Source organism: Bos indicus x Bos taurus, chromosome 6 (genome assembly GCF_003369695.1).
Source record: "Bos indicus x Bos taurus breed Angus x Brahman F1 hybrid chromosome 6, Bos_hybrid_MaternalHap_v2.0, whole genome shotgun sequence".
Taxonomy (NCBI): Eukaryota; Metazoa; Chordata; class Mammalia; order Artiodactyla; family Bovidae; genus Bos; species Bos indicus x Bos taurus.
Window position 1 is genome coordinate 110372602 of NC_040081.1, and position 18170 is coordinate 110390771.

At 42.8% G+C, this 18170-nt stretch overlaps 1 protein-coding gene across 1 annotated transcript in view; it reads right to left on the reverse strand.

Annotated features, from left to right (window-relative positions):
• Positions 1-8914, reverse strand: part of FBXL5 (F-box and leucine rich repeat protein 5) — a 45681-nt gene extending 36767 nt beyond the window's left edge. Inside the window, exons 1-2 of the mRNA XM_027545072.1 lie at positions 8639-8914; positions 312-527 (exon numbers count right to left, since the gene is read on the reverse strand). Coding sequence (XP_027400873.1) covers positions 312-527; positions 8639-8899 — 477 coding nt within the window. The 5' untranslated portion in view covers positions 8900-8914. The remainder of the gene's footprint in view (positions 1-311; positions 528-8638) is intronic.
• Between the last annotated feature and the right edge of the window lie 9256 nt (positions 8915-18170).

Consider the following 18170-nt stretch of genomic DNA (forward strand, 5'->3'; position numbering starts at 1 on the left):
AAGGCAACAAGGGTCAGTCTAGCCGGAATCTCCCAGCCTTGATGCTTCCTCTTACTAATTTTCCTGAACCTTAGCCTGCTCTCTGGCTTTCCCCACTAGCCCTTGTCATACTCGGGAGTTTAGCCCAATCTCTCTCCCTGACTGCAAAACTCCACTGCAGTAATCCCCTGAAAAAAGTCTTCCTTACTGTCTTTAACAAGTGTCATTTTTTTAAAACACGGTATCATCTGCTATGAAACACTAACAAGTTTTGGCAATGACATATCAGAAGATGGCACGAGCTGTGATAAATATCCATTTGTACAACTCACCTTAACATTCTTCAGACCCTTTTCAAAGAGGCTAAGCATCTCAGAGAGTTTATTGTCAGAATGAACATTATAAATGGTCTGGCTGCGTTGTTGAAGCAATCCAATAATGTACTCGTTTTCAATCTGCTCATGCATTTTGAACTCCTTAAAAGTAGCATACAGAGACTGCAGAAGAGCACGGAAATCATTGTTGTTGGAAAAGTTGGTTTTAGAAAGCTGGAAAAAATTAAAAAGAAGACATAATAAGTACATGCAAATATGCATCAAGAGGAAATATTCAAATGCATTCCTACTTAGTTTTGTACAGAGCAAAATACCTCCCTTACACTTTGTTAAAGCAGAAAAGGAAACTCCTAAATTATAAGTTTTTATGGTATAATAAAAAGTGCCCCAGGTCAGGAAGATGTTGATTTCTGAAGGAAAGGATGTATACACCAACAAATCACAGTTTCTTTAAATATCAGATTAAACCAGACTCCCTCAAAACCTAAAATTCCATTACTCTATATCCATATACTAAATTCCATATACTAAACACAGATACTTCATAGAGTTATATGTAAACATTAAAGGAGCTGTGTTAGGATAAAGTGACACACTTTTTTCTTTGTTCAAATGCCCTGTATGCTATTATACTACTTTTATAATATAAAAAATTCAGAAACTTTCTATTATAAATTGTTTTAATTTTAATATCAAGATGAGTATGATTTGTTCAGAAAATAAAGTACTAAGCTATCAGAACATTATTAATTTTAGGAGAACTCTTTTTTTTTTTTTTTTTTAAAGAAAACCATGGTAAACAATTAGCATTTTATATAAGGACCCATGTACTTTTCTAGAGCGGAGGCACTTCAGCAGTACAATGTGAAAACCTTGTACATCAGGGCATAAGAAAGTACATGCTCTTGAAGGAAAGGCTAAAAATCAATGAAAATATAAATAAATATATACACAGTCACTTTCTCTAATTCTGTTCAACAAGAGAAAATGACAATCCTGATATAATTTTATTTTTCTGCATTTAATGTCAAGTTAAATTCTCATGTTGAAAGCATACATATTATCAAGAAACTTGATTCAAGCTGAAGTTCAAAGTAATATTCAAACCTTCTGTTATCTCCACTGTCATATTCAATCCATCTTCTATGATGTCAATTCCAGTTTCAAAACCCATTTTAAAAGTGAAAATCTGATTAGGTTAAAAACAACACAGAGTAAATGAAGAAGAAGCTACAAACACCATACTTCCCAGATTTATTCTGCCAAGTCTGATCTAGTATCCCCAAAATGGAAAACAGTCTATGGTGTCTTAATTGCCTGTTTTGGGCAAGAAGACCAGGCTCATGATGCAGCATCAGAAAGATGACAGACTCCTAAAGTAAGACTATTCCACTATATAATTTAACCAAGGATCTTCTGTGACAGGCAGAGGAACGAGGAATAAGGGTCATTTACAAAAAAGCAGACGTTAGAGTCAGATTCTCTAGGGGTGGTTCCCTCCTACTTGTCCACCAGGCTCAGTAACTCTGGGTGAGCTATTTTTCACCAACGTCTTAGTTTCTTCTCGGTGTTAAATGGGAATGATAAAACTACCTGTACTTCACATAGCTGCTGTGAGATTAAACTGGTGCTTAGTAAACATTAGCTATCATTACTTTGAAAATTAAGCATTCATTTTTATAAAAATTCATGTAAAAATGAATTTTTTTATTTTTCATATTAAAAAACCTTATTCAAATATTTAATGAGCAGCTATTATAAGCCAGTCACTGTTTCTGGTAGTTGGGATAGCTCAGTGAACAAAACAGACGTCTCTGCCTCTATCAAGTTTACATTCTAGTGATGGGAAATAAAATAACAAACCAATCACAATAAATAAATTACTTATAACAGGTGCTGGCAGCTTTTTCTGTAAAGGGCCAGATATTTTAAGTTTTGTGGGGCATACCGTCTGTAGCAACTATTTAATTAGTTGTTGTAGCACGTAAGTAGTCACATGAATCCATGGCCATATTCCAATAAAATTTTATTAATATTTATGGGAACTAAAATTTTAATTTCATATAATTTTTGCATGTCATAAAATATTATTCTTATTTTTCCCAAAGACTTAAAAATGTAAAAACCATTCTTAGCTCCTTAGCCACACAAAAATAACTGACTGGATAAAGATGGTTAACCCAAGGTTGTAAATTTTATCCTAAGAAATGTTACACAAAATTACAACAAAATTCACTAGTGGCTAATCTCAGCAAATACTATCATGTGTCACTATTAAAAATTAGTCAGTAGAGATATTGATAAGAGGTATAACAAATGAAAACATTAGTGATAACTATAAAATTTTTTAAAAAACAAAAAGGATAGCAGAAAACTAAATAATGCCCTCACGTGAGTTATGGAAAATAACATCTTAATAGACTCGCAGGAAGTTTTACATATGTTCTCACTGGACTATTAGAAAATCTTTCATATTTAGTAACAAGCTCAGGTAAAGATCAGGTCATGCTACAGACTGAGAACCCAAATCAGAGGAAAGCACTCTCTGCAGTACAGAGTCAGTCCCGCAGAGCGGTTACAGATGCTGACTGCAGCTAGCCTGCTTAGGTGTGAACCCATTCTGCCAGCTTGGTCCCTCACTCCCCTTCTTCCCCAGTAAAACAGGTCTAATGACATTAACTACCTAATAAGGCTCTTGTGACAATTTAATAAGCTAATATATTTAAAGAACAAGGAATATAACATACATAATCCTACTTAGGTTTTTCTCTTAGTCCTATGAAAAAGTGAAAGTGAAAGTGTTAGTCACTCAGTTGTGTCCGACTCTTGTGACTCCATGGACTGTAGCCTGCCAGGATCCTCTGCCCATGAGTTCTCCAGGCAAAGAATACTGTAGTGGGTTGTCATTTCTTTCCCCAGGGGATCTTCCCAACCCAGAAACTGAACCCTGGTCTCCTGCATTGCAGAGAGATTCTTTACCAACTGAGCTATTTAGCCCAAAAAAAGTTATCATTAGAAGTCCTTATTCTACCCAACAGTTTTTCTCCACTTGAAAAGAGCAACTGTCTTTAACCAGGTATCTAAAGTGAGTGCAGTAAAAAGAATAACCTGAGCATATACAAATTAACTTTTAAAAAAATTACGCATATGAATCATTGTTTAAAATTGCTTGCCTCTGCAAAGTTATTCAATCATAGAGACTTGATTGAAAAAAAAATAAACCTAGACACTAATAACATCTGGGACATATTGAGGCCTACATGTGGTAGGTACTATACTAAATAATTTCACGTATTACTTAATTCTTAACAACAATCCTAGTAAATTGATGTTACATTTACCATTTTATAGGTGAAAAACCTGAAGCTCAGAGAAAATAACTTATCCCAAACCATACAACTCGCAGACACAAAAACAGAGATCAAGTCTCTGGGCCTGTGAAACCTACTTACTTCCCACAAGACATCATGTTAGTCTCCATCATGAAGCTATCTTTTCAGATCCAACAGAGTACACTGTCAGTGCTTGCTCTAAAGGACTCCTTCTCACTGAGGAACTCATGGACAAGGTCTAGAGAATGTTTAGCTGTCTCTACTGCATCTCAGTGGGTATGGCAGGAAAGGACTAAACATCCTAGTGCACAGGACAGCCTCCACACCAAAGCATCACCCGGCCCAAAATGTGAGCAGCGCTGCACTTGAGAACCACGGCTCCAAAGAGAGTTTTTTCAGCCATGCTTAACCACGACCTTTAGTGTGAAATACACTCCAGTCCAGACACATACACATCACAGACACTTCCACCAAATTCCAGGAAACAACACTTCCCTCCCTAACCTGTGATGTTCTCTTTATCATTTACTTTACTATTTCATGTTTTTAATGCTATTTCTGATCCACAAAACTGACTCTATGACCCACTAATGGGTCACAGAACTCACTCTGAAAAACACGGTAGGATTATAAAAGTTCCAAAGTGACCTGTAAGCTTATATCCCTTGATGTATGGTAAACTTAACACAGGACCAGGATGCATATAATCAACAAACAACAACACTCAGTGCATTGTACCTCCTATATTTTCAAAGAATTTTTAACTGACTTTCTGTCTCAGACACTCTACAATGTAAAATCATACTTACAGCCTGGCTTTAAACTGAGTTGAAGTTGTGTGTCACTTAAAAAAGACTATGTATTAAGTTCAAAAACAGATATGAAAAACAGCATAACAAAAACTCAAATAATATTACCCCAAGTAAGTTTTTACTTTTTCGTTCCTCAGCCAGATAATCCTTTCATTTAATCAAGACAGATTTACACTGAATGAAGAAACCTTAGTAATTATCTGCTCAAACTGACAGAAAAACCTATGATCCACCAATGAAATGTTCTGCATAAAATCATGTAATTAGTAATAAGGAGCAGAACCAGTACGGTGACACAAAAACATGGGCTTCAGAAAGGAAAAAAAAGAGTCCTAAAGACGAAAATTCAGCCTCCCCTAATTACTAGTTGGGCTTCTCTGGTGGCTCAGACTGCAAAGCGTCTGCCTGCAATGCGGGAGACCTGGGTTCGGTAAAGCGTCTGCCTGCAATGCGGGAGACCCAGGTTCGAAGCTGAGTGAGTTAGTTCGGTAAGTTATTAATACTTAACCACTAAGTCTGCTTCCTCATCTTTAAATAAGGACAATACTTGTCTCACAGGGCTCTTGTGAGGATTAAAAATACAGAAGCACGTAATAAGAATGCATTGAATTCCCTTTTCTTTCCCCTCCTTAGCTCTCAATTCAATATTCTCTCCAATAAATCAATCTTCCCAATGTCAGTCAGTAACAGTTTCAACAGGTATGCAGAGACAGAAAAACAAGGAAAACTAAATATATTCTTCATAAAGCTATACTCATTCAATTTTTAAAAAAAATAATCTGTTCAAATTATTCTGAGCTTGTTTTCTCCCTAAGGCTTTGGTCATAAAATGTCCTATCTTTATAAAATGATAAAATAGATTGCATAAGATTCTTCTCTGAAAAACTTGGGCACTCCATGAAGCCTCCACCAACTGAACTTTTAATAGCTGGTCAACGTATAAGTCTGGAAATCTCTGTACCATGCACATCCTTACAACCATCACATACTTTGCTCTCAGAAATCAACTCAGAGAGACTGTAAGCCCACTTCTGACCCTTTAATGTAAAGCTGACCAAGTATCACCCCCTTTGCTCCCAACATAGGTCATCTGGATTTCCACACAGCACAAACCTTAGACGATCATCTGAAGAACAGAAACGGTCTCAAACGGCCAATACAAGCTACTACAGGGCCAGCTGACAGTAAAAACTCCACGCTCATTGGGAGAATTAATGCTGTTAAGTTTTGAGGATTAGGGAAAAACTGAGGCATTAGAATAAACTGGAAAAAGGATGTGATCCAATATAAATGTTGCGTAAAATCATCCCAATTTGGAAGGTGAGTGAATTAGCAGCATTTCATAATAGATTGTCACCAAAAATTTTTTCAGAAACTATTCTGGCTTCATACAAAGAAAATTAAACTAGGAATCAGGATCCTGACTTGGTTTCCATTTGGATCCATCACTGACTACTTATGCAAACTTGGTCTAACTAATCTAAGCCTACACATCGCCTACACACACCTAACTAAAAAGACTGCTATCTGGATAACAAGAGTAAAAAACTTTTCCATAAAACCTATAAATGTAAAAGAAAACCCATGAGCAAAGTATTAAATTAGGTATTATAGAGCAATATTTAATATAGCTCACAACTTTAGAATAAATTATTCTAAATAAACTGGCCTAAGCACATAAATAATGGTTGTTACTAATAAACAAATGACTGCTTCTAAAATACACCATACTTGAAAAGTCAATATTCAAAATAAAACTGACTTCTTTATAATTACTGAGCATTCAGAGACAACATAAAGAATACCATGAATTAACATATCTTGTATCCTTTAAGTACAAAAACTAATTCTCATTTTGTGAGGTTTTACTATATGCTGTTTGGGTTGGATACCCCTGGTCTATCCAAACAAAACATGGTAAAGGCAAAAGTTGAGGTGATAAATGAATAAAAACATATAGTCCTTTGAGACAATTCAGCCATCATAAAATACTTTTTTCTCTTCTAGCCCCCAAGGGCATACTAGGAGAAATTTCAATTAACTATTAGCATCAAAAAGAAATCCAGATGTAGAATTCCTATGCATTTTCCCCCCTAAATCACCTTGGTCTCTGATCCATAGTTCATAAAAATTGGAATTAGTCTTCCTGATGAATATATACAACAATCTAATTCAAAATTAGTGATAATTTTAATTTCTGCTATATCAAATTGACAATGCTTTCAAGAAGGCGCACTGCAACTACCAAGAATCTTATTTGACTAAAATATTGCTTTTAAAAAGGGCACTGTATTTTCAAAATTTGTTCTAACCTTCTCAATCACCAGGTAATGATACACAACATTAGTGACTGACTGCTTCAAATTTTTTAAATAGGGCTGGGTTAGTCTAGTGTGTAACTAAATAAAGTTGTGATCCTTAACTATTTGGGGAGGGTCACTATTATTTGGATATCTGATGAAAGCCATTAAGTCCTTAGAAAAATGCACCAAAATGTTCAAAATTCCAGGTGGTCTTGGACTGCCTCTCCCCAACCTATAATAGAAGACTTCACATTCTATTACTTCCTCATTAACTTTACCTTTGCAATTTTGAGAAAGTTAAAAAACCTCCCCAATTTTTTTCTTTCCTGCAACTGAAGGATACTGTCAGAATAACTAAGTTCAAAGGTCAGAGCAGGTAAAAACACTACAGTAGGCTAACTCAAAAATCCAAAGTATACAGACTTAACTGACCACTTACGCACCTATTATGTTTCTCCTGGATAAGTGGCTCTTACCCTTGGCTGCACGCTGGACTCACGGAGAACTTTAAATTAAATACCTGATGCCGGGTCCCACCCTCCAAAATGCTGATTGTAGCGGTTAGGGCATCGGGACTTTTAACAGCTTTCGAGGTGATTCTAATGAGCAAAGAAGGTTGAGAACCACTATCCTAGACTACCCTAGTATTTAAACCGATATCTGAATCGTGTATTTTTAATTTTCAAAATGGAGGGAGGAAAAAGATGGTTGTGGATGCTTTTTTAAGTGTGGCCTGGCACTGAACACTAAGGGCATCCTCCAACCAACTCACTGGGCTGTAAGAACACCTCTTTTCTCTCAACAGTGCTGTCATTTCTGAAAGTTCATCAAAGTTGACTTCTATGCTGAAACATTACAGGTCTTTAAGTGCTTTTTTGTTTGATTCACTGCTACACAAAGCAGGATTGCCAGAAGGTGGACTCTCCCCAACACAAATGTTTGACAAAAATGACTCCTAACACTGTTTTAAAATCATAGGCAAAAAGCCCTGGGATAGCTCCACAAATGTGCTTTTTCCGCTTTAGGCTGCACCTATTGAGAGCACAAAACGGCTCTCGCAGTTCCACCAACTTGTTCCCAGGCCCTTTTATTCGAGCCCACGTAAAGAATTCCAGCAGAGAATAGCTGTCTCATAACAAAACCGACCTCCAGTAAACGCTCCGGACAATCAAAGTTGCAAGGGGGAAAAGAAAAAAGAAAAAAAATGACCGCAAATAAAAGAGTGAATGTTCTCTGCTTCGTAAGCCAAGAAACCTTTCTCCCACATCAAGCCCCTGCAAAGCTGAGGGCGCTTAAAAATAATAATAATAGTAATGGGCAGACGGAGTTGGGAAGAAGATGCCTGCGGGGCCAGGATGCAAGTCAGGGGTTCAGAAGAAGGATGGATGGGTGAAGAGGCACGGGGAGACTCCCCCAAAGCCGGCCGGGGCAGGGCGGAGGGGAACAAGGCTGAAAGGGGAGGGGGTGCAGCTGCGAGGACGGCCTGCGCCGGGCGGAGGAAGCCCGCAGGTGGCCGGCCCGGGTCCCCAGGGGTCGGCGGGAGGCTAGGGGGCGAAGGGGCCCCGCTCCCCCGGGGGACCCGGCGGGAGGCCCGCGCGGCCGCGGGGAGCGCGCCCCCGAGGGCAGCGGGTGGCCAGGCCCTCGGCCGGGAGGGGGCCGCGCCGCGAGCTCGCGGGGACACGTCCGAGGCGGCCGGCCCGGCAGGACGCGGGCTCCCGGGGACAGCGCCGCGCTGACAGCTGCGCAGGCGGCGGTTCGCGCGGCGCACGGCCCCTGGACGCTGAGGGCGCCGCGCAGGCCCGGCCCGCCCGGAGACCGGCCCGCGCCTCCCCTCCGCCCGCGCGCCGCCCGGAGCCCGGGGCCCCGCACAGCAGTACCTTGTCGCAGTAGAGCCCCACCAGCTGCTTCATCCGCCAGTGCGGGGCGGTGAAGACGTCCACTTCTTCGGGGAAGGGCGCCATCGCCACCGCCTCAGCCGCCGCCGCCTCAGCAGCCGCGGCCGCCGCCTCTCCATAGACACCCTCGCCGCGGGGCAGAGGCGGCGCGCCCCCCTGCGCATGCGCCCGCCCCGTCGGCGCGCGCGCCCGGGCTGCCCTGCCGGAGGAGGCGCGGGGGCGCGCGCGGGCCGCCGCCGCCATGCGGTCCCTGCCGAACCACGTGACCCGACGCGCGGTGGAGGCTCGCGCTTCCACCTCCCAGTTCCACTCTCGTTCCTCGTCTGCCCGAGAAAGAAACCGAGTCTTTTCCCCTGTTTGTTTCTCTGTTAACGTTTCGCAACAGAAAAGACACGCTCTGAGGGGAGAGGGTGTCGTCTCAGAGGCGTTGTCGGCGCTCCTTTTGGCCGCTGCGCCCACCAGGCCTTGAGGCCGAGGCGCCGAGTACAAAGGGCCGCGGTCGGTCGGCCCGGCCGCCCAGTTCGCCTGAGCGCCTGCGCTGGGCGCGCCCCGGCCCCCACGAACCCCCCTTCGCCTCCAGGCCTTTCCAGGTGCCTGCTCGGCCCCCCGGCCGGAGCGCTGACCTCCCTGCCCGCCGGCCAGGGGTCCCCAGCGATGAGGGGAACCGGGCCTGGGGAGCTCCAGAACTCGGGAAACAGCGAGAGCAGGCCGAGGACGGACAATGGCGGCCCTTGGGCTTGAGGGCGGGCGGGGAAGCCCGGGGCTGGGGGCTGGGCGCTGGGCGGGAAGGCCGAGTGGAATCGTGAAGGAAGACTCCTGGGAGGGAAAGTGTCTCCTGGGAATCAAAGGCGGGAAGACGCTTGAAGCTCAGAAATACCCGGTCAGGGATGTCAGTAAGGGCCCTGGGTGCTGGAGAGTCTCGAGGGTAAATAATCCCAGAAAGTCGGTTGCGGGGAAAGAACCGCAGGACACATTCCTCCATTTTAAGCTGAGACTCAGAGAGAAAGACTACTTCAACCAGGTCACTGGCAAGAAAAAGGTCAGTCTCTTCCGGACGGTCGACTGATCCTGGCCTCAGTCCTCCAGGAGACCTAGGAAGACCCTGTTATGGGCTTTGCTCGTCCAGATCAGACCTGGACTGTGTGAAATGAAAATATTGCCTGCCATGTCAATAAATAAGAAATGTTTTACGGCCATCATTGATTTCTGGCATCCCAATGTGAATGAGGTGCCCAAAATGGAACACAGTGTCTGTGATCCAACAGATGCTGCCACCCACCCCCTGGGGGCGGGGGGGGGGGGGGGGCGTGTTGCTCGTGGGGCGGAGGGTGGCGGATGCAAGAAGCAGCTATCTGCCATTCCTTAAGGTGATCGAGGAAACAGAATTGGCTGAGTTCAGTGAGCCCAGAGGCTGGCCTTTTCCCATACATAGCACGCTGTGTATTTGATTTTTCTTACATCACAATAATCTTTGAAGTTCAGACTGCCTGGCTCCTTTTGTTGCACGCTTGTATATAGCCTGGACTTCCCCCGCCCCTGCCTCCTTGGAGCGGTTTTCTCTGAGCTACTGAGATGCTGTCTCCCCAGCTTGGGTCCTAACTGGTCCCATCAAATAAAATAACTTTCTACTTTCAGGTTTTGACTATTTTTTAGTCGACAGCTGGTTGGTTGGAGGGTTCATGAACACACAGAGAAATGGAAGAGAAAACAGGAAAGGTTGAAAACCTGGGGTTATGGAATGTGTGTGTGTGTGTGTGTGTGTGTGTGTGTGTGTGTGTGTGTGTGTTCAGTCACCTCCAACGCTTTGTGACTCCCATGCACTGTAGCCCATCACACTTCTTTGTCCATGGGATTTCCGAGGCGAGATTATTTGAGTGGGTTGGCATTTCCTCCTCCAAGGGATTTTTCTGACCCAGGGATTGAACCCATGTCTCCTGCATCTCCTGAATTGGCAGGTGGATTCTTTACCATTGAGCCCTCTGGGAAGCCCTGTTAGGTAATTTGCTTAATGACTGTAAACTCCAGGAGAGCAAGAAGCAGGTGTATTCTGTTCAACCCTTACATCCGTACTATGAGAGTTCCAAGACAACATAGGGGTTTGATGAATGTTCAATAAATGATGGAGTAGAATAGTGTAAGAACTTTGCATAAGAATGCTTTCGTTTATTTCTAATCTATGTGCCACTTATTGAAAGGCAGTATGAGCAGTTTTTAAGAGCACAGTTTGGCGCTGAAGTTGGATTCCTGGTTTGAAGGATACTGCATGTGTGACCTTGAGCAAGCTTCCCTAATTTCTCTGTGCCTCAGGTTCCTTATATATGTAATGGGGTTCATACAGCCATGAACTCAATGCTTGTGCCCCCCTCAAATTCAAATGTTGAAACCCTGCTCCTCATGTGATGTTATGAGGTGGGCGTTTGGGAGATAATAGGATTAGATGAAGTCATGAAAGTAAAACCCTAATAATGAATCCCTAAGGAGCTCACTACCCTTCTCTGCTCATTTGCATGTGAAGACGTGAGAAATCAACAATCAGGCCCTCGGCATGCTGACACCTGATCTTGGACTTCCAACCTCCAGAACTAGGGAAAATAAATTTCAACTGCTTATAAGCTACCCTGCCTATGCATGGGCTTCCCTAGTAGCTCAGCTGGTAAAAGAATCTGCCTGCAATGCAGGAGACCTGGGTTCGATTCCTGAGTTGGGAAGATCCCTTGGAGAAGGGGTAGGCTACCCACTCTAGTATTCTTGCCTGGAGAATTCCATGGACAGAGGAGTCAGGCAGGGTACAGTCTGCGGGGTCTCAAAAAGTCAGACACGACTGAGTGACTTTCGCTGTCTGTGGTATTTTAACAGTCTGAGCATCTGAGACAAATACCTACCTCATAAGATTGTTATGAGAATTAAGAGAATTCATATAGTTGAATTGCTTATAAGAGTACCTAGCACATAGTAGGGTTTCCCCAGTGGCTTAATGGTAAAGAATCCACCTGCAATGTGGAAGCCACAGGAGACGTGCATTTCATGCTTGAATCGGGAAGATCCCCTGGAGGAGAGCATGGCAACCCACTCCAATATTCTTGCTGGGAAAATCCCACGGACAGAGGAGCCTGGCAGGCTACAGTCCATAGGGTCACAAAGAGTCAGACACAACTGAAGTGACTGAACTGTGTGAGGTATACTGCAGGAAACTTAAGTCTTGGTATTAATTGCCTAGCATCCCATAAATTAGTGAGGAATCTGGCCATATGATCTAGGCCCAATGATACCGTGCCAGGCATTCTGTTAGTTGTGTAGGATACAGAGATGATAACTTGTGTATAGTCTGTCTTAGAAATGGGAACAATTCTTGTATAATAGAATATAGAGAAGGTCCTTGATCAGATCACATCAGATCAGTCGCTCAGTCCTATCGGACTCTTTGCGATCCCATGAATCGCAGCACACCAGGCCTCCCTGTCCATCACCAACTCCCGGAGTTCACTCAGACTCACGTCCATCGAGTCAGTGATACCATCCAGCCATCTCATCCTCTGTCATCCCCTTCTCCTCCTCCCCCAATCCCTCCCAGCATCAGAGTCTTTTCCAATGAGTCAACTCTTCCCATGAGGTGGCCAAAGTACTGGAGTTTCAGCTTTAGCATCATTCCTTCCAAAGAAATCCCAGGGCTGATCTCCTTCAGAACGGACTGGTTGGATCTCCTTGCAGTCCAAGGGACTCTCAAGAGTCTTCTCCAACACCACAGTTCAAAAGCATCAATTCTTTGGCGCTCAGCCTTCTTCACAGTCCAACTCTCACATCCATACATGACCACAGGAAAAACCATAGCCTTGACTAGACGAACCTTTGTTGGCAAAGTAATATCTCTGCTTTTGAATATGCTATCTAGGTTGGTCATAACTTTCCTTCCAAGGAGAAGGCGTCTTTTAATTTCATGGCTGCAGTCACCATCTGCCGTGATTTTGGAGCCCCCAAAAATAAAGTCTGACACTGTTTCCACTGTTTCCCCATCTATTTCCCATGAAGTGATGGGACCGGATGCCATGATCTTTGTTTTTTTAGTTCCTCTTCACTTTCTGCCATAAGGGTGGTGTCATCTGCATATCTGAGGTTATTGATATTTCTCCCTGCAATCTTGATTCCAGCTTGTGTTTTTTTCAGTCCAGCGTTTCTCATGATGTACTCTGCATAGAAGTTAAATAAGCAGGGTGACAATATACAGCCTTGACGTATTCCTTTTCCTATTTGGAACCAGTCTGTTGTTCCATGTCCAGTTCTAACTGTTGCTTCCTGACCTGTATACAAATTTCTCAAGAGGCAGATCAGGTGGTCTGGTATTCCCATCTCTTTCAGAATTTTCCACAGTTTATTGTGATCCACACAGTCAAAGGCTTTGGCACAGTCAAGAAAGCAGAAATAGATGTTTTTCTGGAACTCTCTTGCTTTTTCCATGATCCAGCGGATGTTGGCAATTTGATCTCTGGTTCCTCTGCCTTTTCTAAAACCAGCTTGAACATCAGGAAGTTCATGGTTCACATATTGCTGAAGCCTGGCTTGGAGAATTTTGAGCATTACTTTACTAGCGTGTGAGATGAGTGCAATTGTGCGGTAGTTTGACCGTTCTTTGGCATTGCCTTTCTTTGGGATTGGAATGAAAACGGACCTTTTCCAGTCCTGTGGTTACTGCTGAGTTTTCCAAATTTGCTGGCATATTGAGTGCAGCACTTTCACAGCATCATCTTTCAGAATTTGGAATAGCTCAACTGGAATTCTATCACCTCCACTAGTTTTGTTCATAGTGATGCTTTCTAAGGCCCACTTGACTTCACATTCCAGGATGTCTGGCTCTAGGTCAGTGATGACACCAACCTGATTATCTGGGTCGTGAAGAGCTTTTTTGTACAGTTCTTCTGTGTATTCTTGCCATCTCTTCTTAATATCTTCTGCTTCTGTTAGGTCCATACCATTTCTGTCCTTTATCGAGCCCATCTTTGCATGAAATGTTCCTTTGGTATCTCTGATTTTCTTGAAGAGCTCTCTAGTCTTTCCCATTCTGTTGTTTTCCTCTATTTCTTTGCATTGATCGCTGAAGAAGGCTTTCTTATCTCTTCTTGCTATTCTTTGGAACTTTGAATTCAGATGTTTATATCTTTCCTTTTCTCCTTTGCTTTTCGCTTCTCTTCTTTTCACAGCTATTTGTAAGGCCTCCTCAGACAGCCATTTTGCTTTTTTGCATTTCTTTTCCATGGGGATGATCTTGATCCCTGTCTCCTGTACAATGTCACGAACCTCATTCCAGAGTTCATCAGGCACTCTATCTATCAGATCTAGATCTTCTCCCCCGTCTTCATTCTTTTTAAACTCTACTATTTCACTACGGCTTTGGGTCTATATTTTCTGATATCCTCCAGAAGACATTTTCTTATTTTCCTTCTGTTACTTTACCCTATTCTGATCTGTCACTCGCGTTGTCTCGAAATGTGGACCCAGACCTCAGGTCAACCAGTTACACAGAGCAATGAGCTCCATGAGACTAGGCACATGGCTTGATCCTCAGCACTTAGAACAATGCCTGTCATACATACACTGAGTACTCAATCTTTGTTGAATAAAGAAAGAAGGAATGAGGGAAGTTCATAGCATTCTGTAATTTCACCATTTCTTGTGTTAGTCGCTCAGCTGTGTCCAACTCTTTGCAACCCCACGGACTGTAGCCCGCCAGGCTCCTCTGTCCAGGGGATGCTCCAGGAAAGAATATTGGAGTGGATTGCCATTTGCTTCTCCAGGGGCTCTTCCCAACCCAGGGATTGAACCCTGGTCTCGTGCATTGCAGGCAGACTCTCACCACATTTTGTTTCACAATACCAGTTTGTGTCTGTCGTTCACCAGTATACCCCTAGAACCAGGCACATTGAATCGGTGCTTAACAAACAAACGAACAAAAAGGCATTCCACAGTTTCACTGTAACCTAGACCTTGAAGCAGTGTAGTTAGCTGAACAGTAGTAACACCCAGGTTGGACTGGTCATTTCAGGGAATTTAAGATAATAAAATGAAAGAAAGTAATAAAAAAAAAAAAGTAGTAAGTCCCGTGGGTCATTCTTCCCTTTAGAAAAAGCTATTAACTTTTGCACCATGTGCTGAGTAAGGTAATAATTAATCACCAGATATATCCAGAATACATGATTGATTTACATTAAACTTTAGCCCTAAAAAGAAGACATTGATCAGCCTAGTATCATTTTTATGGGTTCCTGCAACTACAGCAGATCAGGAACTGCTATTAAGGTCAAGGTTATTGGCTTAATCATGCCTTTATGATTTCTTCTGACAAATGAAAGTGAAGGAATTCTAACAACCATCTCCTCATAACATCAGGTGAGCAGTAGGGTTTCAACATCTGAATTTGATGAGGGCACAAGCACTGATTTAATGGCTGTATTAACTCCATTTTACATATGAGGAAACAGAGGCACAGAGAAGTCACAGGTAACAAGGGACTAGATAAGGCATGAAAACAGAGCAGCAACAATGCACAGTGCGTAGTGCCTGGTGGACTGGTAACGCCTTTCCTTTACTCATTCTCTCTGAAAACAGCATGCTATGGGGGAAAAAATGCCAAATCATTCCCTGGTGACCTAAGTGTCTGATGACATGAGGCCTCTTTACTGGTATTGTTGCAGTGAAAAGGGCAAAACAGGAATGAGTTGGTTTCTTTTTTTTTTTTCTTTCCTAAGAACAAAGGTAGTGAGCAGGCCTGATCACTCCTAGTTTTTATTCTGTTACTTTGACCATCTGATTCAAAGAGCCAACTCATTGGAAAAGACCGTGATGCTAGAAAAAGATTGAAGGCCAAAGGAGAAGAGGGTGGTAGATGATGAGTCGGTTAGATGGCAGTTGGTGATGGACAGGGAAGCCTGGCGTGCTGTAAAGAATCGGACATGACTTAGTGACTGAACAACGATCTGTAATCTGTAACTAAATTTGCTTTTTCTGCCCCCTAAATCCGCAGGAGCTACATTTCACACCTGTTACCATTTGATTCTATGCTAATTACATCCTGTTTCTGGGGCTCACCTTTACAAACCACCCCTCTTAACTTTTCTCTTTTTGCATCAGAGAAAGAAGGCCACAGTGCTCCCAGACTGCCAGACTCAATTACTGGGTTACCTGACACCAGCCTGTGACTGTTAATTGAAACAAAGCACGAGGAAGAAGAATACAAGATCCTGACCCCCTTGTTCCTCCCCCCTCATCTTATATAAGCCTCTTGACTCCTTGTGGAAGGGCCAGGGGCAGTTCTTCAGGCAGAAGCCAACATCCCCCCCACCCCGCCCTCACCACTCCACCAGCTGAAGATTAGAAATAGAAAGCCACCTTCCTATTTCCTCCAAACTCTGTCTCCATTTTTTTTTAATTCATATTTGGTGGGCAGAGAAAGCCAAGTTTGGCAGCAACACTATTTTCCAGCCCTGGTTTTGAGGACCCTGGAGAGGGTTATGAGTCAGGGAAAGTCCATTCTAAGGCATTTATATTTAACTGTGTTTAACTGAGTTTATGACACAGCAGTTTTCCAGGCAAGCAGTGCATTAGTTGTGAAAGTAAGCGATGAAAGGTCGTTGCTACCCCCAATGGAGAAGGAAACGGCAACCCACTCCAGAGTTCTTGCCTGGAGAATTCCAGGGACAAAAGAGCCTGGTGGGCTGCTGTCTATGGGGTCGCACAGAGCCGGACACGACTGAAGCGACTTAGCAGCAGCAGCAGCAACCCCCAACAGTTGGAATCCCAAACCTAACTCAGTACCAGAGCTGATCCTTACTGTCACACACACACACACACACATACACACACACACACACACAGGGCAGGCTAGGTTGATTGATTTAGGAGTAAAGCTCTTAGCAGGGATGATGGCATTTTTAAAAGAAAAGATAGCCAATGCGTTGAAATGTGAGGCCCAATGCTATGTTTTGTTTTTCATTTTTTTTCTTTCATTTTCCTTTCAAATGCTGTATTTGCACACAAAGCTCAGAATATGAAATATACATAGGCCTGCATTTTGCCGCAAGCTTTTACTTTCTCTCTTTTAACTTAAATAGCAAGTGCTATTATTATTTTCCCATTGGTTTTTACTAAATAGAGATGAGTGGTTGGGTGTATTCTTTTGCTGGGGTGGTCAAAAGTAAATATGACAGACTTAACAACAGAAACTTTGCTTCTCACAGGTCTGGAAGTCCAGCATCTAGGTGCCCGCAGGTTTAGTGCCTTCTGGGGCCTCTCTCCTGGGCTTGGAAATGGCCACTTTCCCCCGGTGTCCTCACACGGCTTTTGCTCTGTGCCTGTGCCCGTCTGGCGTCTACGTCCTAAGCTCCTTCTCAAATAAGGACACCAGCATGATTGCACTAGGGTCCACCCCAACCACCTCATTTTCACTTAATCACCTCTTTAAAGGCCCTATCTCAGAATACAGTCGCCGAGATCCTGAGGGTTAGGACTTCAATAAATGAATTTGAAGGGAGCACAATTTAGCCTTTAACTCTACAGAAAGAAAAGCTTGTCATAAAGTATAATAAAGGCTTTTGCACAATGAGAAAAATAATGGGAAACAACTGGATGTCTCTCAATAGAATACTGGATAGGTGATAAATTATAGTACATTCATTCAGTAGACAAATAAATATGCACCTGCTAGAAAGTATAAGATAGATCTATATTTGCTGCTATGAAATGAAACCAAGGTGTTCCAAGTTAAGAGGGAAAAAACAATGGAGAGAACATTTTGTTAAATATGTTCTCCTTTTTTTTTTTTAATATAGTATGTGTTTCTAGAATAAGACAGCAAAAATTTGTAAGCAGGGCTCCTAGGATGAGAAACAGTTAAATGTTTTTAAATACATCCATACCCTTTGGTACAGTTTTAATATTTTTCTGTGTTCACCTGTTTTCCTGATAGGTATAAAAATCTATCAATAGTAATGCATTTTAAGAACATTTTAAGTCATTAAATATACTAACATGTTTGGTTGTATATAATCAGTAGCTACAGTTCTAGTTTCAGGTAGAGCCATTTTATGTTGTTGTTGCTCAGTTGCTAAGTTGTGTCCAGCTCTTTGCACCCCCAAGGGCTGTGTCAGGCCAGACTCCTCTGTCCTCTGTCTCTCAGAGTTTGCTCAGATTCTTGTCCATCGAGTCGGTGATGCTATCTATCCGTCTCATCCTTTACCTCCCTCTTCTCCTGCCCTCAGTCTTTCCCAGCATCAAGGTCTTTTCCAATGAATCAGTTCTTCATGTCAGGTTGCCAAAGTATTAGAGTTTCAACCTCAGCATCAGTCCTTCTAGTGAATATTCAGGGTTGATTTCCTTTAGGGTTGACTGGTTTGATCTCTTTACTGTCCAAGGGACTCTCAAGAGCCTTCTTCAGCACCACTGTTGGAAGGCATTAATTCTTTGGCTCTCAGCCTTCTTTACAGTCCAACTCTCACATTCGTACATGACTATTGGAAAAATCATACAT